The sequence below is a fragment of the Mastacembelus armatus genome, chromosome 20 (genome assembly GCF_900324485.2).
Source record: "Mastacembelus armatus chromosome 20, fMasArm1.2, whole genome shotgun sequence".
Classification (NCBI taxonomy): Eukaryota; Metazoa; Chordata; class Actinopteri; order Synbranchiformes; family Mastacembelidae; genus Mastacembelus; species Mastacembelus armatus.
In genome coordinates this window covers 11,511,698-11,533,493 of record NC_046652.1, presented here as the reverse complement: position 1 = coordinate 11,533,493, position 21,796 = coordinate 11,511,698, and the positions used below count along the sequence as shown (strand labels likewise).

The following is a 21,796-nucleotide window of genomic DNA, read 5'->3' as shown; positions in this document are numbered from 1 at the left end:
TTTCTGTGGTCAACAATTTTCTCAATAAAAACTTCTATTTGAGTGGCAGATTGAAAAACCCCTAATGCTTAGACAGGCATGAGGAAAAGTCCATTTTAAAAGATTCCCACATAAACAGCAAACATTGTAGTATGAAACATCCCATCACTATGAATGTGTAAATCTTCAATGAATTTAGCAGTTATGGAGCCATGTATACAGCATGATTTTAGAGTTGTTTTTTTTAAAAAAAAAAGTCTAAGTCAAAGCTGTTTAACATTCCATACTTGGGACACATGTCAGCACAGGTAAATTAAACTACTTTATTTTAAGTTCCTTTATCTTTTCATCTCTCCGTTTTCCTCATATCTCCTCCTTCAACAGTATCTGTCTATATCTGTCCATCTGTCCAATATCTATCCATTCTCCTTACTTTCTTCTTCCTTTACTCTTTCTGTCTTTCCCCTCCTGTTGCTCTCTGTTCTCGGTAATGAGCTCACGTATGACCTCTCCTGTCACTCACGCTCGTGGAATCCTCCTCTGCCGCTCCACTCCTGCTCCTTCTCTAATCTCTGCATTGCTTTGCTATTAATCCCACATTCCACACAAGGTTGGCCAGTGCAGCTCAGCTGACATGTTTTCATAATCTATTATTCTTGTTTGAGTACGTCAGTGGAATGAAAGGAAAGCAGTGTTTAAAATTGAGAAAGTAAATAAGAGACTTGGCTGTTCAAACCTACTTTAGGATTCACCTGTAGCATTCACTCTTCTCTCCATCCTTCATTCCACCTTTTTACCTCTTTACATCCCACCTCCTGTATCTTACTCTCACTAATCACTCATGGTTTACACCTCTCATCCCTTTTCTAGATCTTCTCCCAGTTCCCATGTCTTTCCCCAATCTCCTCAATCTACCCCTGCCTTCCCTCATCCATTTCCCTCCTTCCCTCTATCCACTACCTCCCTCCATCCATCCTTCTCCCTTCCTTTCAGAGCCGCAGTGGGACTGTCGGGCTCACGCAGCCCCATGCTGAGCTGCTCCAGAGCCAAGCCAGAACAAAGAGCCCATTGAGCCGAGCAGGGACAAAATGTGGGCCGCCTCTGACAGCACCAAAGATGAAGTCATGAGGTCGCCAAACAGTTAATAATGACAGCCCCCTTGCTCCAGCTGCACCAAGTGTGTGTGTGTATAGTGGTCAAAGAAAGTGAGACAAAATGAGAGATACATACATGCATGACTGAGAATCTACAGTATGCAATGCGTGTGTGCATATCTTAGAACATGTGGATGGATAAAAAGCTTTTAAGGATGTAATGAGATACTCCATGACACTCAAAAATGTGCTCAATCATTTTGTAAATACCATAGAGGAAAAACAAAACCTTCAGAGTATTGCACTTTTAGTTTTGGCCTCAATCCAGCTGCAGAGAAGAACACCCATCCCACTCCATCTCAACCCCCCCTTTTCTTATTGGAGTCTGTCTGGCGCAAAGTCTGACATGAGACATGTCTCCCCGGGACTGGAGCGGTCGCTGCAAGGCCCACACTCTGAACATCATTAGACTTAGAGCTCCAGGTGAGATCACGCAGGGTATGAAAGAGAGAGGTGCATGTGCATTTGTGTCTCTCGCAGGATATGCTTTCATTCAAAGTTTCAGTTCAAGGATTAATCTCAATGCTACTCAATGGCCATTGCCAATTAAAATACCTTTACAGGACCATTTGCTTCAAAGCCTGAGCTATGCTCAGGACAGGGAGGAGGAGGCGGGGGAGACTGGTGAAAGACAGCTATGCAATTGATTAACATTAGAAAGATTGGTTCAAGTTCAAATTGCACGGCGGCTCTGCTGTAAGCTACAGACATTTGTTTCCCCGCAAGTAGAACGTTTCTTTCAAACCCTGTCTCTGCTACACATCTGAGTTCAATTCTTTGCATGCCCTCTCTCTCAAAATCAATTCCTTCTCCTTTCCTCTGCTCTTTTCCTCCAGCTCTGCAAGCAGATCAGGGCGAGGGAATTACATTGTCCCACCCCCGATCCAAGCAACTGACTTATCAACTGACACCCCCCTGCCATCCAAGAGAAAGAGGCAGGCCAAGCTGCTCCAGCATGGATGTGTTTCTGGGCTCTGTCTGCCAATCGTGGCAACTCTTTTCACACTTAAAGCCTGAGCTATTTACGAGAGCCCTGGGAGAATGCGTGCACAGCACCAGAGGGTGGGTAGAATGGAGGGGAGAGAGCTGCTGCTTCTCAACCTCTGCTTCTAATCAATCACCAGAAATCACTGCCATGGTTTATGGCCTTTGATCCTAGCTCCTCTTTCGCACTGTGAGGGAGAGAGTTGGGTGGGAAAGGGGAGGGGGAGAAGGGAGAATGGTGAGAGTCAAGGCCCCAGGGGTGTGGAGGTCAGGGGATAGAGATTAGGGGGTATATGGCCTTTTGCACTCTCAAACCTGAAAGCATGTCTTGATTTAATCCTGTGAGTTTTGAGCACATAGCTGACAGTGGCCTGAATGTAACGGCCACTTGAACACAATTTTCAAATTCAAAACAGAAGTTCTGATCAAGAGATTTTGGCTGTTTTGCTGGGCATAAACCAGTTTTATGTGAACATGATAGATCAAGCTATAAAGACAACTATTGTTTCAACTTCAATAATTTCATTTTGATTTACCATAAGTTTGTTAAAGTCACCTGCAGCAGGTGAATTATGATGTACACATTATATATATGTAAACAAATGATGCATGACATGAACCAAATTCCACATATTATTCACAAGCAAAGGCATATGCCATACTTTATGGCCTTGCTCTTAAGTGCCAAATGAGGAACTAAAAAGCAGAAAATGTCTTAACATGCATATAATAAAAATCATCTTCTAAGCCTTGTTTCCTGAAACACACTATATTTATATATAAGCAAAAATCAAATGCAGAATAAGAAAGATCAGTTCTCTAGTAGGACCTGTGCATATTTATCCATGTCTTATTTCAGTCACATAACATAGCGCAAGAAAATCTTCTTGGCAGGGTCAGGGCACACCTGCTTTGCTCCTCCTGGTAGGTGGCAGGTCATTGATTCCTACCAACAAATGGGCAAAGTGGTAAAATAACCAAAAGTGTTTCCCCACCTTATGCATTTGTGCATGAGGGCCTTATTCGCTCCTGCTGCTGCCTCTCAGGACAGAGCAGTCCATCTGAATCACAGTGATGGGATGCAGCAGTGCCAGGCTGGTGGGTATATATCCCAGTCCTTGTGCACATGCAGGGCAGGCTGAGTTGTCTTTGTGAGGCTAGTCATCAGTTCAGAGACATGTCTCTGACCCAAGTGACCTCTGACCTGCAGGCCTTTCTGGGTCCTAGCATGTCAGAGAAAATGACCTCATGTTCCTCTAAAGGGCCAGTGTGATGGTCAACATGAACTATCACAACATGTAGGAAATAAAGACTATGACTGACCAGTGGAATTGACATCATCTTGGTCTCAGAATATAATAATTAAGAAAAATATAAGAAAAATTCTACTTTCAAATAAATGTATTTTAATAGTTTTGGCTGTCGTCTCTATAAATAAAAACATAATTGTTTTCACCATGTTAATTGCTGAGATCTGGGATTTTGTTTTTTGTTATTAATCTCTGCTTGCTTCTTGAGCTGTTGTGCTACACAAAACAGCCTTATCCATTTACAGATTGCAATTTGTGAAAGTTATTTGAAAGAGAAATCACAGGTCAGGTTAGTTGTGCATCCACACAGTTTTTCTGGACTATTATTAATATTTGTGGTGGTATTTACATTCTCTGTAGTTATGAGGCTGCTTGTATTTCTTGTTCGGTCCAACTTCATTACAGCAGTGTGTTTCCAGATCTCTGCAATCGCTATAGTAAGTAAAGTAATGTCACTATAACCCTTAGAAGCAATACCTGAGTTATAATAAAGAGAATTTTCTTTTTTTTTTTAAGTTTAAAGTTGAAGTTCTCATTGAAGTTTAAAGCTGTAACACTTGGTACAACAAGTAGGATGAGCAATGACCAAAACCAAACATGCAATTCCACTACAGTGAAGTCCTGGCGGCATCTCTATAGTATACAATAGTCTTAAGGCAGTGGCTTATATCTTCCAGCAGTATATCGCAGTATGCCTGCTCCAGCAGGCAGATGAGCAAGCGGAAGAGTGCCAGGCATGAGAGGCCAGGATGGGCTGAACTGGGCCAGGAAGCTAATGCACCCCTCTGCCCTAAGTAGCAGCGTGGCTAAGCTAATCCTGTGCCTGAGGCCTCTGTGAGGTGGCTGTGCCAAAGTGTGTTCTCCTGCTGCTGCAGGAAATTGCCTTCAGTGGAGAAGTCCATGAAATGGCTAAAGCTTTCCATGTGAAGGGAAAGCACAACCACTGTGTGTGTATGGAACTAGTGCTACAGGCAAAGTTTATATTTGATACCTGTATTTACTAAAACCATCATGATATTCTATGGAACAGACATCTTATAAGAAAATGATAATTTCTCTATATGTAATTCTGTTCACAAAATAAGATTTTATGTATTTATATGTATTATTTATATACAATAGAGAGGTACTTTGATGCTAAAAGCCAGTTTTCCTGTGTGGGGTTGTGTGTCAGGCTCTATAACGCCTCCTCCATTGTGCTGTTTGACCCATGGGCCAGCCAGAGCTCCCCTGAGGTCCCTTATCCCTCCATCAGTCCTCTCTCATTAGCCCCCACAGGCACAGCCCAGAGCAGGGTAACACAGAGGGGCCCCTGCTTCCTCCTCTGGCCCACATGAAATACACACAGCACAAACACAGATGGCAGAGATCACCTTTTACCAGTTGTGATCCATAAAAAATAGTGCTTTTCTTAACCTTTCAAAAAGACACCATCCCAGCCATGGGGCACTTGACCTTGTTAGTGCTACTTTAGGTGTGTTTGAATCTGTAATTCTTCTAAACAATGCAAAAACTTAATTTAAAGTGTCATTCCAACTAAAGTTTTTTTCCCAAACAACTGGTACTACTATTACTACTGCCAAAAATAGGTGAGGGAAAATTTACATACTGTATTTACCTTTTTTTTTTGTGTCATATTTTACTCATTTTATCCTTTTGGTTGCAACATTTAAAGTTGCCTTTCAAAACAGCCCAGGGTTATGAATGTAATCAACAGGGCTGAAGAAAATTAGCAAATATATTTCTTCAAATTTTTGAATCCCCATCAAATCTCCTAATGCTATAGCAGTTGTCTGTTCTTGTTCATTTTATGTATTTATTCATCTTTTTTGTCAGTTCCACAAAAAGCAGTTTACCAAAATGGTTCATCTGTTAGGGGGATAAAACAGGATTTAAACAGTGGAAAGCAGAGGTGGCAACATGAGGAGGGAGGAGGAGGAGATTGGGCAGGACACAGTGGAGAAACAGTTGATTATGAGTCCCATCAAGTGATCAATGATTTCATTAATAAGACGGATCACACAGCTGTCATAGCTGTGACACGGGCTGAGGGATGGTCCGCTCCCAATGCTCCATTTCCCTTATGCCTCCCTCCCTTCCTCCCTCCCTGTCTTTCCAATATTGCCTCCCTCTTCCAACGACAAGGGAACGCCAAGGAAAAAAGGGATGGAGCTGGGTGTTGATAGGGGTGGAGGGAGGTTAGTCATGAGGGGGGGGAGGAAGGCAGAGAGGAGGGAGGAAGAAAAGTGAAAATCCATTTTGAAACCCATTTTCAATTAGGGGTCCACAAGCTGTTATCACAGGTGTCCCAGAATGGGGACCCGTAAGTGAAAATGTCTCCTATCCGTTTCTGAAATGAAACCTTATCTGGGAGGCACAAAGATGGTGGGGACAGCGTATCTGTAAATTACTTTCCATCCCTGCTGTTAACGGGAACTTTATTTCTGTCAGATGACATTCCCCTCTATTTACTGTTGATCATTTAAATGGCTGCCTAAAAAGAAGGTGGCCTCTCACTCTTCTTCTATCTCACCTCTCTCTATGTATCATTCTTCCTCTTTCCATCAGGAGATTTTTTTTTTCCACAGCAGTCAAGGGTTCTTTTTCCTCTTTAAACACTTTAGCCACACTCCATTTGCTTAGGGATTTCTCTGGTAACCTAAATGAAAGCCTAACATTTGTTGCCCTTTAAGGCTTAACTTGTTTGCCTCTAAGACCCTTCTTCTTGCACTTGCACAAGCATGATCAAGGTCCCAGCTCACCCACTTCATAACGGATTTACAAGGTTCTGTTTTGTTAAAACAGCATCCCATGACAATATACTTAACTATCTCCAGTTCTTCTTCTCCCCCACTTTCTCAGCATTTTACTTATACCAATTCCTTATCCTTCTACAAATCAAGCAGCACCCATACCATAAAAATCCAACCCACTACAAACCCCTTTCTTTTTCTCAAATAACCAACCCTTTATCTTCTGTTTTTTTTTTTTTTTTTATTAGCAAATTATCCCATGACGACAGGATTTATTCAGCCAAGGAGCATGGAACATCTGTTTAAAAAAAAAAAAAAAAATTCAGGACTCAACAAAAGAATCAGGGGACTTTGTGGTCCACCTGCCTGCCGAATGATGAGGGTGGGAGGGGAGAGCACCCCCACCGAACACCACCTAAAGAGCACCAATCACAGCATTGTTGTGGCACAGTCGGCCCTTTTGAGCTGTCAGTGCAAGAGGAGGGGGCACAGAGATGAATGGCACACAGGATGAAGCCAGCATTTAGCCAGTCATGTGGGAACGCTCTTACTCTGGACCTACTCAACATGAGCAAAACTTAAAAAGTTGGGACAAGACGTATTGACCAAGTAAGGGAGAAATAAAGCCTTAAGTTGAGAATTATCCATGTAGTTCACACAAAGAGAAGATTTCCACACAAAAGCGCCAACTGGAGCAGAATCAAGTTGCCAGTGATCAACAAGAAGATCTGATCATATCGATATCTGTTTGCAAGCTGATACCATTGGTGTATCTCTTGGTGTTTAGCTCAAAAAGACCAAACTAAACATCCAAAATGTAAACTCAGCCTGACCCTCCTACTTCTTTTTCATTTGGACTTTTTAAGCACAGCACACTGGCTGGATGCACCGCTGAGCTGAGATCGGGCCCACAACTTTGTTTGATGGGGGAAATATTTTGCCAGGCCTACCTAAAAGGACCAGTCACTGCAGTCCCACAGCTGCTCACAATTACCTTTTGTTTGGATGGAAGCGGTGGGGCAGGGGCTATGGGGGTTAAAGTTGAGGTGAGTGTAAGGTTACACCTGATAAGAGGTTATGAATTCTGGGGGCGACTTGGAAATGTGCTGCAATTATAACCACACAAAGAATGTGTAAGCTATCTTACGATTCCAAAACAGAGACTGGGATCTAGAAGGAGGCTTCTCAGCAGATAAGTATCATCCATCCCCCTCGTCAAGTGAATTTTAAAACCGCTGTGCTTTAGGAGTGCATTACTGCTTAAAGCTGTGCATCCTATGACGTGGCTGAGTCAGTGCACAAGGCTTTATAGCAAGGATTTTAAGACAAAAATTATGCTGTTCAGAACTGTAATTACCAGTACATTACAAAAAAATTCCAGTCACTGAGCCAAATTACATCCATGCCTTTTCCACAACAAACATTTTTTTTTCCTGCTGCCCCTTTAATTAATAAAACAGCGCTAGCCATCTGGGAATGAGTAAGAGTAAGAGTGTTCCCAAGATGCTTCAAGATGCATTACCTTACCCTCTTCCTATAATAACGCACATATGGGGAGCAAGTCACAGCAACTTATTTACCCTTTCTTGGACTGTTCGTCTCCTATTCACACTTGCAATGATCACGTTTGACATCAGCAGATTCAAGCAGGGTGACCTAAAACTCTGTCACGCCACAAGCCCCAGCTACTGGAGCCAACCCTCCATACCCAAAATCTTCCAAATCCTCTCACTACTAATGAGCACAGCTGCAGTTTAAGCCATGGTGATCTCAACTCTGATTTTGTTATGACTTAAGCTTGATGCTCCAAGGCCTCCACTGAAAAAGCATCTGAAATTAAAATGAAAGGCTGAATGACGACAGGCCTAATGAAGCTCCACACCGCTTTTACAGCATGTGTTGAAAACAGTGATTTGTAAACAGGCCAAAGATTTGCTACCAGTAAATGATGCGTGTGACTCACTGCAAACCATGAGAACAAGGATAAAGTAAACAGTCGCAACCAAGAATCCATGTGCGTCTAAATCTTCAAATCTAAATGTTCAACAATTTCATACTAAAGTAATGAAAGCACGGTTACAAAAACATTCCAAGTACTCATTTCAAATGGAGCTTCAATGGAAGCTTTGTGTCACATTTACTGAATTACCAAATTCTGAAGTTTGTTGCAACCAGGCATCTGTAATTTACATCAGACATTGAGGAAACGGGTGGAACGGGAGGCCAAAGAGCATTAGGGATCACTTAATGATTTGAATGCAGCAGGCCAAAGCAATATCCAAATTAAAACAATTTTTTTTCCCCAAAAACATAAAGTTGTTGCAAGATTAGATTTTAATAGTGCGCTCTCAGGCAGAATCGTGTTCACTCATGGTTTTGAGCTTCATGTTTTCATTACTCAGCTGGTAAGCTAACTGACGGACCAATCCCACAGACAACTGGGTGTGGTTCAAAAGAACAAATTATATTTATATTAACCACAGCAGTTGAGTGTGCAGCGTACCATTTGAAGTGGTGCTGGAGGCCACCGCCTTTTCGCTGATATCATTCCGTGCTGATGAGCCCTTGGTCGCCACAATGCTCTCCACCCTCTTCTTCTTCTCAGCTGCTGAACTGGCCTGGGACTGGGTTTCCATGGCATATGCTCATTCCTCAACACCTCATGAAGACAGGATAGCTGATGGAGAAAAACAAAGTCAATAGGGTAAATACAAAACACAAAGCACAGGTCACAGGATAAATAAAGACAGCTGGATTATTTTTTTCTCTCCACTAGTAAAAGTAAAGTTATTAAAATCAATGAACCCTGATTTTTTAACCTCACCCATGTTGGCCTCTGGTCTGCTTGTCTGAAGGCTGATCTCCTTCTCCACTAACTGTGGTTAAACATCCAAAACCAAAATTTAGCTTAGCTTATTTTCAACTATGTCATCATAAACTTCTGACTTTTTGTCAAAAACAAACAACTCTATAAACATAGAGAGGCAGGACATCCTGACTAGTTTTTATATCTCAGAATAGAAGTAAAGGCAGCTTGTGGATATACTGATAATCCTGCTCTCGCAGTCTTTCCAGAAAGAACGGAGAAACCTTATGGGGATACCACAGAGAGAGAAACATTCACAGTCCTGAAAAAACAAGGGTTGTTTGAAGGCCCTTTTGGGAATAACATGGTGCCGGGCAATTTTTCTTTCAAAGAATAAAGGTGGTTAAAGTTAATACTGTCTGTGGGTTTAGAAGTGGTTCAGCCAACAGTCTAGCAGACATGCTGCTCAGTTCAGCACCTCAGAGGCTGTCTACAAACGCAGCTCTATCTAGGTCATGGAGGTCTCTGATTATAGAGACAACACACTGATACACCACAACTACTCATTTACACAAAGTATAGGGCAGCTTCATTTGGTCCAATACAAAGCCTTTACTTAGATGCCATAATTCACGATCACGGGAAATATTTAGAAATATTTAGTCTGACTGACATTTTAATTCCAATAAAGACCAGCTAATTACCTAGCTGTACTATTTAATCGTCCTCTACCCTATAAACATGCATGGATACATAGGTCCAGCACTGAAGTCAGCTATAATGCAAACAGAGGAGTGCTGCTAAAACTACGAGTAAGGGGAGTGGGGGGTGGGGGGGGTGGGGTCTGGTTTTACCAACTCTCCAAGGAGGAAAGGCGGGGGGAAGTGGTGAGGGGTAAACTTCAGACAAACACTGTGCGCTTTGTTTGTTTTTTTCTCAACCCCCTGAAAAATCAGAGTCTGTCATCCATTCAGACCTAACAACAACATCTGTAAGCAATTGCTGGCTTACAAAAAAAAAGGAAAAGGGGAAGAAAAAAAAAAAAAAAACACAATGCAATTACTCCCCTACCAATCAAAACAGAATTAAACAAGAACTCGTCCTCTAATCACTCCCACATGAATACATGTGTAGCCGTCATGCACAACCAAAAGACATTTTTGTCCTACTTGCACAGATATCATCTGAAATCACTGTTATAAGTTTGTGATAGAGTGGAAGCTTTCATTCCCTGGGGTTGTTGTATGAGCAAGTTCATCACTGGAATATGTGCATAGCATGTTTGTCACTTATGGATAACTCATTGTAGGTATCACTCTTTTACTTTTATTTCCAGGAACTGGGGTAATCAGAGAAAACTTTTTATTCTTTCTTTGAGTCCGGCGTAACATAATTTTAATTACTGAACTTGAGCAAAAGCAGTGCAATGAAACATAACTCTACTCTACAGCTGTTATTGAAACCAGTAACATATCGTGTGCGAAATGTGCACATATTTACTGTATGTGTGTTCCCGTCAGTCGCAGGTGAACCAGACCAGAGCAAAAAGAACTGAAACTGCAGGGGAATATGAGGATCAGGACCGAGGTTTGTAGGGGAGGTGAAGAGAAAGCAGGGCATTCCTCTGGTTGGACAAATATTCACAAGTCCAAGCCACTGAAGCGTGTCTGACCGGCCTTTTGTGCTCCACAACGCAGGCCACAGTTCCAAAGCAGCAATTAAAAGCAGGACCTTTTCACCCATAATCCCTCTGACCTGGGCACCCACACCCTGCAGATGTTCCTGTCTTTGCGTTCGCTTTTTGTGTTGCTCATGTTTGCCCAGTTTAGATTCTCCAACAGACTGACACAGAGATACTGCCATCAGTGTTTACATCAAGACATTATCACATGGAAAAGAAAACGCTTCCTGATGTGAAACGTTTGCCTTTTGCATAAGATGTTAATCTAATGACAGATTGTAGCTCATTACAGGATTATGTCATTTTCACTTAGCACTTTGAACCTTCACTAAAGAGGAACATACAATCTACTTACAAGCCACATGCAGAAGAGAGATTTAATATTTTACCTTTTATATTTACATATCCATTTTCAAAGCATTTACATTAGACAGAACATTATGGGGGCTATTTTGCTGACCTTGCATCAGAAGTGTGTCACGAGGGCCCGGCACAAAAGGATGGATTCTAATTAGGCATTGGTGGCTGTAGTTGCCCAAAATAAATGTCAATTTCACATTAATGTTCTTGCCATGAAACATCTGCCCCACACCCAAGATGTGAAAAAAAGAGTCTATCTTTCAACTGTAATCCTTCCACACAGAAATGGAGGCGATTAAACAGGTTTAAAATACCACAATTCAGACTGTTCCCACAGAAAAAAAAAAAAAAAAAAAAAAAAACATTCTTATTTTATAAGCACATTAAGCAAATCAATTTAACATAAATTATACGCCTTGGTGACAAAGGCACTGAGTTGAAAGTCATCTGCAAATTGTACACATCAAAGTGAAACACTAAAATAAACTTTAGGCTTTGATAGAAAAAAAATGTTTAAATTTTTTTCATGCAAGCTTAAACACTTGCTAACTTGCTAAATCATCATTGTCCTTTATTACTTAAAGGCAAAGGCAACATCTTGACAAGGTTAATTGTATGATATTGCTTCAGGTGTGGCTCCAATTCTACATTCTGTGATTGGAAACACATTTGTAAATGCACTGCAAGCCGTCTCACTCACAAACACCCAGAAACTGGGGGATATTTCTATATAAACTCTAAGTGTCTTCTTAGATTTGGAACTCCCCTCACAGACAGGGTACTGTATTTGTGTTCATTTCATTAGGGCGACTGTTCAGTGTCGAGGGCCCCCTGAGGGGGGAGACTGGCAACGGCACAGCATTCATCATCATTACATCAGCGACCACCGAGATCTGCTATCTTAGGCTTATCAACACTGCACAAACACACTGCAGCGCAGAGAGTTAGAGGGGAGGGGAGAGATGGGAGATGGAGACGATTGAGGGAGATTGTGAGCAAAAGTGGGATAAGAGGGCGAGAAAATGAATGGAGAAAGGGAGGAGCGTGAGACTGTGTGCGTGTGTGCGTGTGCGTGCGTGCGTGCGTGCGTGCGTGTGTGTGTGTGTGTGTGGTTCATGTATGCAGGCATGCATGTGTGTGCACCTCGCTGTGCTCCTGCATGCCTGCACATGTTTTTCTGTGTGTACAATGTGTATTTCTGCACATTTTTCAGCTATGCCAACAACATTAAGGGCTCCTGCACAGCTGGAATAACTAAAACACTGAGGGGCGAAGAGGGAGGAGGAGTCTAAGCCCTTGAGCAAGATTAGCTGAATCTAGCAATAAAACAGAACGCGCTGGATGTGTTTGTATTGGATAAGGTCAGCTAGAGGATGAGGCCCCTTAAGGAGACAGTGGATGTGCCTGTTGGTGGTTAGAGGACCTGTCATGGGTTCAAAATCCCTACGGAGGAGGTGTTCCCAAACTCAATGGCTCTCTAAGGAAACACATACTTAGGTTTCCATGCTGTGTTCAACACTGCACTTAGAACTGCCCTTGGCCCTGGAAGGGGGAGAAGGAGGGGGTGACTGGGGATTTGGTGGCTGTGGCTCCTATTCACCAGTGAAACTTAACATTGTGCCCAGATGGCACTAAGTCTGGCCTACAGCTGATGGGGACCAGCCCCTCAAGTAAGGGCCATTTAGTAGGAATTAGTCACACCCTGCCACACACACACACACACACACACACACACACATCACACACACATCACATCCCAGATATGCACATACAAACTGATTTAGTGCTAGGCCTTCTCATCCTTTTGTATGCATTTTGACATGGTTGAGCTATTTACATTGTTAGTCATTTACATGTTTCTGCATTATCCTGCCACGATGTGAGTCCCACTTTTTACAGCAGTTGAATACATTTATTGAGAAAAAGTAGGTTTTCGTACATTATCTCAAGAATATTTAAAAAGTTAACATTTCACAGATTAGCTTATCTTTACTTTAGAGATACATCATCAAAATAGTATTCCAACTGCAAACAATCTGGTGTTATCGCAAGTGCACTGCAAAAAAATCGAAAATTCAAAGCCTCCGAATGAGAAGTGGTAATATTTTTTTTGTCAAGGACAAACAGTGGGACAACACAGCCTATCAGAAGCTTTCAGCAGAGCTAATACGATTATCTTCGCATGCGTCTTGGTCCCTCAGACCTTTCTACTTAAGATGCTTTGGAGAGCTGGTGAGGGACATTGTGTGTTGCACAGCAGAATGAGCTGAGTGCATCTTACATTCCTGGGTAACAAACCCACACGATGTAATCGTAATGCTTACACGATGCCTCTTTTGCGTTCGTTACCCAGTAGATAAGGGCCAAATAAAGCATGCACCACAATGGAAATCTTACGCCTTTTCCCCACAGCCCCTGATTATTAGTTTATTTATTTATATAGTTTCACTTTGCATTTGTTTGTGCACCACTTGTGTTAGGGCAAGTGGGGCGTTGAAGACTGAGACAATGGGCGATGCAGGCAGCTTTGTTGCTGTGGTGGCCCAGTTATGCAGTACTGGTTTCCCTTGCTCTCCACTTTATTCCATTTCTTCCCATGCTAAAAAGCATAGCTTTTGTTTAATCAGACAGATTTCCTGATTCTTGAGGAGAAGGAAAATATGCTTGTTTAGCTTTTAGTAAGCTAAAGCAAACAATGCAACCTATTAATTCAGAGAGTTGTTGAAAAGAGAAGAAAACCTTCCATATGCTAAAACTCTTTGCCTTGATCTTGCCAAGATTAAGATTAGCATGATTACAATTAGTTTTCCCTACTTTATTATACATTTGGCCCATACAGCATATATGCATCCACTTAAAATTCAGTTTATTAGAAAAGTCACAGACTGTTGCAGCACCCACCACATACTCAACACCTACTCCACAGGTTTCCACTCAAGTGGCCCCTTTACACGGTACATGCTGTAAAGCACAGGAGAGCGGGGTCTGTATCCTGTCAGCGCGCCTCTCGTTTCTACCAAAAACAGTCTTGTGTTTGTGGAGGCAGTCTTCAGCTTTAGAAGGCGTCCTCGATACCACAGAGCGCAACAACAACCTCCTTCGTCGTGTTTTCACAGTGAAAGAGTACATGTTACACTGTGTGCTACGTTGTCTAAGAGTGCAGTTCCTAGGTAATGGGCGTGTGTGTGTGTGTGTGTGTGTGTGTGTGTGTGTGTGTGTGTGTGAGAACATGGCACAGGGAGAAAAAGGGACTCTTTCGAGCCTTGCAGTGTGACAGTGTGTATAGCAGTAGATGCAGCAGGTTCTTGATGCGTCTTTCAATATGCAAGTGCGATCACTGTGTGCAGAACATAAATAAGACAGGGGACCCCTGGGAGGGTATGAGTGGAGGAAGAGAAATTCCTGTACTGATGAAAACCTCACACACTCTGTCTCCTCCTCACACATGTGCTCAGAGAAGGATCAAGCAGATAGATGGTCCTGTGTAAGTGTAGTGGCAGCAGGTTTGGCTTTGACAGAAGGTCTTCACACTTAGACACTCAGCCCAAGGGACTACAGAATAGACTCCTCGTATCCTCAGTGCCTTAAGAGAGAAATGTATAACAAAGAGCCACATTATTTAAGGCACCTGAACTACTGAGGCTGTACAGCTGCAGATTACAGAGTCATTGTGGGACTAGCCTGCCCTCTTGGGCTTGAAGTTTCCTTTCTCTTCAGTGCAGTTTTCCTCCTAACTTTTGTGCATACTCCCTCTCCTCGTTCTTTCCCTTCTCCTTTCTATCTCACTTTCTTTTCCTTCATTCCTCTGTGTCATTGGGATAAGTGTTAGAGTGGAATGAGTCAGTGCTGCTATGTGATTAATGACGAGCCCTGGCGTCTCCGGGGCCGAACGCTAACAACAGCCAGGGGGCAGCGCGATAATGCACAATAATAAAGCCAGCAGACAATCAGCCAGCCAAAGCTAGGCGTATTAGCTTGCCCCATCAGGACGCCTAAGTGAGAAATTAGCCCTTCCCAAGCTCCGCCACAATTCATCAAGTGGTGCCCCTGAATCCCCCCTCAAGAAGTCATAATGTTTACTTAAAGACTAGCCTTGATTCCCCAGTGGTGAGCTTTATTGGCTCATATTAATTCCTGTCCTGGTCCTTGCGGCCATGCCATCTAAACCAAATTAAAGGGGTGAAAATTGGATGAGATGAAGTTGTCTTGGTGTTTGGCTCTTGCATGATAAAGCTGGACCTAAACAGAGGGAGACTTGAAAAAAATAAGAGGGGAGGGCACACAAATTGGGATGTAAAGGAATGCTGAATGAAGCTGTCCTGAAATGTGCCACAGTCAGTCAAAGGAATGCAGAGAGAGGGAAAAGAAAATGAAGAAAAGGCATTGCTTTAATGCTAGACTTCCTGTGTGCATGGGAATAGAGCCAAAATGGCAACACTGGGTCACACATTCCACCGAGGCAAAAAGACACAGAACTTCAGCAGTATCTTTGCTTTTTCCTTGTCTATCATCATATGCACTGAAAATACCTTAAAACAAGGGCACTCTATCAACACTTTAAACTTAATTCAACATGTCAGTGATTGACAGGAGTAGAAGGGGGAGGGAGTACACTCATACAATGTACATAAGTCTGACTGTATTATCCAGCTCAGAAACACCTGACTTATTAATCAGTCAGTGAGCAGGGAGTAGTCGTCCAATGTTTACATTTTGCCTTCTCACTAATGTTGTTTTAAATAGTGAAAAGTGTCTTGTCTCTTACTTGTGTAAATACAGCTTTCATAAGGAAACACTACAAAATACATGGGTTCACTGGCCCTTGGCAGTTCTGTAAGTGGAGCATACGGTTGAGACTCTTTTCCCTGTGAGCTGTGGGTCTGTGTTGCAGGATTGGCGGCAGGTGAGTATGTGTTCTTTACAGTAATGTGGAGTATGCCACAGTGGAGGTATGAGATCAAAGACAGCTGAAGCGGAGTGTGAGTCCCGGAGACTTCCAGCTCCCTGACGGCTCTCCCAAAGGCAGCGTAGGGAGACAACTCTCTCCCTTCACTTTCATATCAGCCAAAGAGCCCCCCCATTCCTCTGCGCCAACTCAACTAGGTTCCAAACACACACATACACACAAGCAGTCTCAGAGGACTCAGCAGCGCTGCCATACCTGTACCTCAGCTACAGCAACACTCCTACACACAAATACACACACACCCACACACACACTGTTGCTCATCAGAAACCAATGCATCAAAAAAGGAAGGAACTCCTAGCCCAGCAAAAAAGACTCACGCAACTCAAATACCGAGACAATATCATACCACACAGCACTGGAATGAAATGTCATAAACCTCACAGCACTGCCGACTGTTCAACAAAAAACTTCCCATAAACTCCAAAGCACACAGTCACAAAATGGCCCCCTGAAAATCCCCGGCATAAAGAGCGAGGAACAAGTCTGTCATTAAAAAGGCAGCCCCCTCAGGCCCGCCAACTTTATCATGAGGAAGCCAAACATCTGGGTGTAGTTACTCGTTTCAGCTGTTTGCACCCCGCCTCAAATAAATCTGGGAGCTGTAACGCCATTGCTTAGGACAGCTCCTAAACAAACATGTTCATTGCTTGCCGGCTCACTCACTCGCCTCCGCGTGCTTGTGCATCCCAGCCAGAGCTGGGATGGATAACGCAGGCAAATAAATTTGTGAAGAGGAGAAGGAGGAGGAGGAGGAGGAGGAGGAGGGCTTAATTGGAGAGTTTGACGGATGCCTGGGGTTAATTGGGAAGCATGGAGAGCAGCTGGCTCCACGGTGGAAGTTGAGACAGGGATAATAAGTTCACCCTTTGCAGGAGAGACAGTTAGTGATGAATCGGATCAGAGGAACAGTGTACTATAATCATCCTAACATCTCCCCTCCTCCACCTTGCTCTCCTGACAACCAGAGACAGCCTAGCTCCTAGCTATGCAATCTGGCACCTATCACACAGGACTGGCAGTCAGAGTGAACGGATCACCTGCTGATGGCTCACACACAGACACTCTCTAACCCAGGACTCGTTCAGCCAATCACTCACACACGCACACACACAATAATTCTTACCTCTAGGATACGGAACCTAGTTTATAAGTTCGCCGGTCGATATATGTAAATCTCTTCAACAATGTGTGTACTAATGGCTTATTACCCTGCGTTAGCTGGTTTGCATTGATCTCTATGCCAGAGGGAGATGGGGAAACTAGAGCAGTTCGCTGCTCATATGTACCGTGTAGAACTATAATCACATCCCAGCTTGTTTCAATAAAAGCAACATTAACATAAACCATCTCAAAACACTAAAACCTTCACCCTCACTCGGTCCGTGCAAGAAAACACAAGAAAAAAAAAAACTTTCCTGGATTACAGGGTAATCAGGGCCATATGGGATGGATCTTTAGAACTTTGTGTGTATCTCTCTGAAGTGCATAGGGTTTTGTTTGCATCTTTAGATTGTGACTTTCTAAATTAGAAAACATTTTGTTCTAGAGGCTGAGGTGTGTAACAAATATATATAGACAGAGAGAAAATGCTTCTGGAAAATGATAGTTGTATAGGGTTCAGAAATAATATCAGACTGAGTTCCTTCTGCTGGGGTGGGGTGGTTGGGGGGGGGTTGATGGAGCATTTGGGAGCCCAGGTAAAGTCATAGGCAGTAATGGAAGGAGACAGGGACTTAGAGCGCCACACAAAAGCCAGGCTTTATAAATAATTCCAAAAGCTAACAGGATCCCTTGTATGTGTGAATCTGAGAAATACATTCACACATGAATGCACACACCTGCAGACACATACACACACTGCCACCAAGGGGAATAGGTTATTCACACTACTCCAGTGGGGCTGTTGTGGGTCTGACCTGTCTGGATAAGTAAATTTGGGTGAACATCTTTTTTTGCATAGATGACACAAAAAAAAAAAATCACACACCTTGAAATAAAAAGGTCAATTTCAGAAAGACACACATACACACACACACACACACACATATATATATATAAATATATATATATATATAAATATATATATATATATATATATATATACACACACACACACACACACACACACACACACACTCATAATGCAGGGCAGCAAAGCACACCGGAGACCTGTCTTGTAAATCTCTTTGTGAAAGCAGCTTTGGGGGGTAGACAGGGGCTTATATACTGAGCCCTGAGGTAGAGCTACAGACTCCACTACTTCTAACCCCCCGATGGTCTTTCTCCCTCTCCCACACACATACTCTGAGCTCTCATCTTCTCTTTTCTTCACTTTCCATCCACCCCACATTTCCTCCTCTTTTCTTTTCCTTCTCTCACCTTTTCCATCATCTCCTCCCCTCTCTCCTCCCTTATATCCCAGACTGGGCTCCAGAACACTGGTCCTTAGCCCTGCAGGCTCCCGTGGTGTTGCAGTGACTAATGTCCTGCCTTTGCTCAGACAATGAGTTTGAGACAGAGCCGGGAAAGTGTTGAGGAGGGAAAAAGACTCCAGCACCTTTGACAAATGGAACCTTTCGTACTCCCGTGCCCACTAAGGGAGGCTTTACAATGTCGCACTCCACGCTCCATGTCCTCCGAGAGACGGCTGCAACCCGCAAACCCGTATCTGGGGGAATATAATGAATTCTTTGGGAAGACTAACCTGGCTTTCTTCATGAATAAGATATATTTCAAAAGCATGTCGACCCCTCTTAATAAAAACACCAGTCTGGCAGGTAGTAGCCAAAGCCATTTTAGGGCCCCTTGTACACGTTAATATTACTGTTTCTCTATAAATGTTCTCAGGACCTCTTCTTTTCAGACCTGTCACTGCAAAGCCAGCCCTACATTTTCTCTGGAAGGTGAAGGACACATGATGACAAAATGTCATTAAAAACAACCAGAGTCCCTCTTTTTCAAGGAACTCAAACTCTTGGATGTTCCCTCCTCTTCCCCACGCACCCTACCCCCATACAACCCTGAAAGGAACTGGGCTTTGTCTGAGGAGCAAAGGAGAGAGGAACCCCCCGCTTCAACCCCACCTCCCCTCTCCAAACCCTGTTCCTCACTCCCTGTGGAGTATTGTTAAAACACAGCCCCCTCTCTTTCCATGGCCTGGGCTCTTAAAACAGCGTACTTTGCATGAGAAAAAACTATTAGTCTTCAAATGCTGCACTGTCAAAGGAGGGCCCTTTCATTTTGGGGAAGAAATTAATTCAGATAGTAGAGTTCCCATTTTTTAAAATGTGGCATTATTAGAGCCAGGGGTATGTTAGCATTTATTGCTGAGAGGAACTCACTAGAAGGGTTTATACAGAACCCCCCTCACCCCGTTCTCCCCAGTTCCGCAACAAATGGAAATGAAGGAGCAGGCCATGGAAAGAGGTACTCATCAAAAAATATTTAGAGAGCAGAGAGAATGTCTGGGCCAGTGCTTCTTTCAGGTATTAACCTTGGGCTTTCCATTTGACACTGGGACAATAGACCCCTCCCTGGACCCCCATTCCAGGATGCAGCAAGACTTAGGACTAGCTCCCATTGAAAGACAACTAAAAGCAGCATGGGATTGAAAACACATGGCATCCACATTGTGAGCCTTATAACTTCATAATATATAACCTAATGACTGGAGCAGAACTTTTGTTTAGAAAATTTACTGTTAGTTTTTTTCTTGCTCAAACAAATTCAATGAAAATAAAAAAAAGAATGTGCATATTGGTATCATGAAGCAGACAGAGCCTCACTCATGGCTTCACACTCATGGGTAAGTGACAGAACATTGTTCCCAGCCAGCGGCCAGTTCATCTGCCCCCCAATCACTACCCCAAATGAGAAAGCACAGACTCCCTCACGGATGCCACAACCGGCTCCCATCAAAGCTGACACAATGCCACATCTGCAATAACAGCCCGGGCCTTAGAAAAACTGAGTCTTTATCTGCTCAATATTACACACAGCACACATGCAAATGGACCCAAGCCAAAACACTTCACCTCTTGCTACCATACTTCACACCACACACTTAAAGACATTTTAACAGCTGCTACAGCAAACAGAGGAGGGGATGAGTGACACCCTCATGCAGGCGTGACCTGTCCTGCTCCTCATCAAGTGTGTGTGAAAAGAAAACGCAAGTAATAACTGGCACACTCTGCATTCTCACAGTCCAACCTTCATTTTTGCAATAACATTTGCCCCGACCTACAACAGGGCTTATGTTAAGCTGTCAAACAGAGCTTCACTGATTGTAAATTAAAAATCACTGCACTGCATTAACTGCTTTTCCCTGTGTGCGTGCGTGTGTGTGTGGGTCTGTGTGTGAGTGTGTTTTCATTTTGTGTGTGCGTGCGTGCGTGTGTGTTTTTATTGCCATCTTCGGAGCCGTGCTCCGGACAAGCCAAAGAGCACCAGACGAATTGTCAGGTCCAGTTGGAGTTTCCAAAACAAACCATCCTCTCAGCTTTTTAGTGAGACAACTTAACATCCCACCTTTTTTTCCTCCCTTCCTTATTTCAAATCTAAAAAGTTGTCTCCACAAGACCACAAGAAAAGTAAAAAATAAAAAAAGAGATTAAAGAACTAAAACTAAAATGTTCATGTATGAGTTAGATAAGGAGAAAAAGAGGAGAAGCTTGAATGAGCAGCAAAATACATGTACATCCATGCATTTTGAGTGCGATGTGCTGTTGAGTGCATGACTCTTGTGTCAATGTGCTTGTTGCAAAAGCCCCAAGTGTATTAAGATTCCTGAATGCGAGTAATAGACATATCTAAAATTACAGTGCGATATCTCACACCCTTTTTCCCCCCACCGCTTGCCTTATCCAAAGCCATCACCCGGCTTGAAAGGTGCCTTTAGCAGGCTCCTTGAAGCGGAGAGCGGGGGTCCCAGTCTGGGACAATGATAGTTGAGGTGGAGGGGAGTCGAGGGAGCAGGAACACATAGCATATTAAATATGCTGGCAGAGCTGGGTCGTCCGCACAGAGAGCCAGAGAACCAGATCTGAGGCATGCCCTGAAGGGATGGCTGGGCCTGGGGATTAGGAGGCCAAGGAGAAGCCCTCACGCACCCGAAGACCCCTTCTTGTCTCTGTTCGCACGCAAATTCATCCAGACGTTTTGACGCTCCTCAGGTTTGCCATCTCAGCCCAACTTTTCATACCACTCCTCTGTGCCTCACAAACCACTCCAGTGCACACATACACATTTCCACCAGCTCTCATGCACAGCCTTTTCCCCCCTCGATCACTACCTCTGTCTGACTTGTCCTCTTTCTTTCCCCACTGTGTCTGTTTCATTTGATGTCAACATATCAAAGTACCAAATCATCAAAGTAAGAGATTTCTTTTGGGGGGCATCTATTCAATTGCAGCAGTTATATGTTATAAGGGAAGCAACAGCTAATCGTACTGCAAAGGCAGTAATTCCTAACTTTCACTGATCATCATGAGACTGTGTAGTTTAATACAAACAATTACAGCAATTATGAATATTCACTCATCTGTGCAAATCCTTTAAGCTTCAGGGAAAATTTTAGAAAAATAAAACCATAACAACCTGCATAAAAACAGCACAAGTACTCTAACACTAAAAACACACTAGAGTCCCCATTATCTTAAGGAAAATCAACTTCCTTCACATGTCCCTCCTTTTAACAAAACATTTACGACCATTTTTGATGGCTTCAGGTTGCAGCATTAACAGCCCAACAACAGCTCATTACAGCCTTTTGCATACAAACCTGATAACAATTATTCTC

The 21,796-nt window shown here is 43.1% G+C and overlaps 1 protein-coding gene across 2 annotated transcripts in view; it reads right to left on the bottom strand.

The window, feature by feature from the left end:
- Positions 1–21,796, bottom strand: part of gli3 (GLI family zinc finger 3) — an 86,478-nt gene that overhangs the window by 61,386 nt on the left and 3,296 nt on the right. Inside the window, exon 2 of one of the 2 annotated variants that reach the window (XM_026292505.1) lies at positions 8,684–8,857. In XM_026292505.1, the coding sequence (XP_026148290.1) occupies positions 8,684–8,816 (133 nt within the window). In that variant the 5' untranslated portion in view covers positions 8,817–8,857. Of the gene's footprint in view, positions 1–8,683; positions 8,858–21,796 lie in introns of those variants that run through there. The other variant, XM_026292506.2, reaches the window with a different exon arrangement.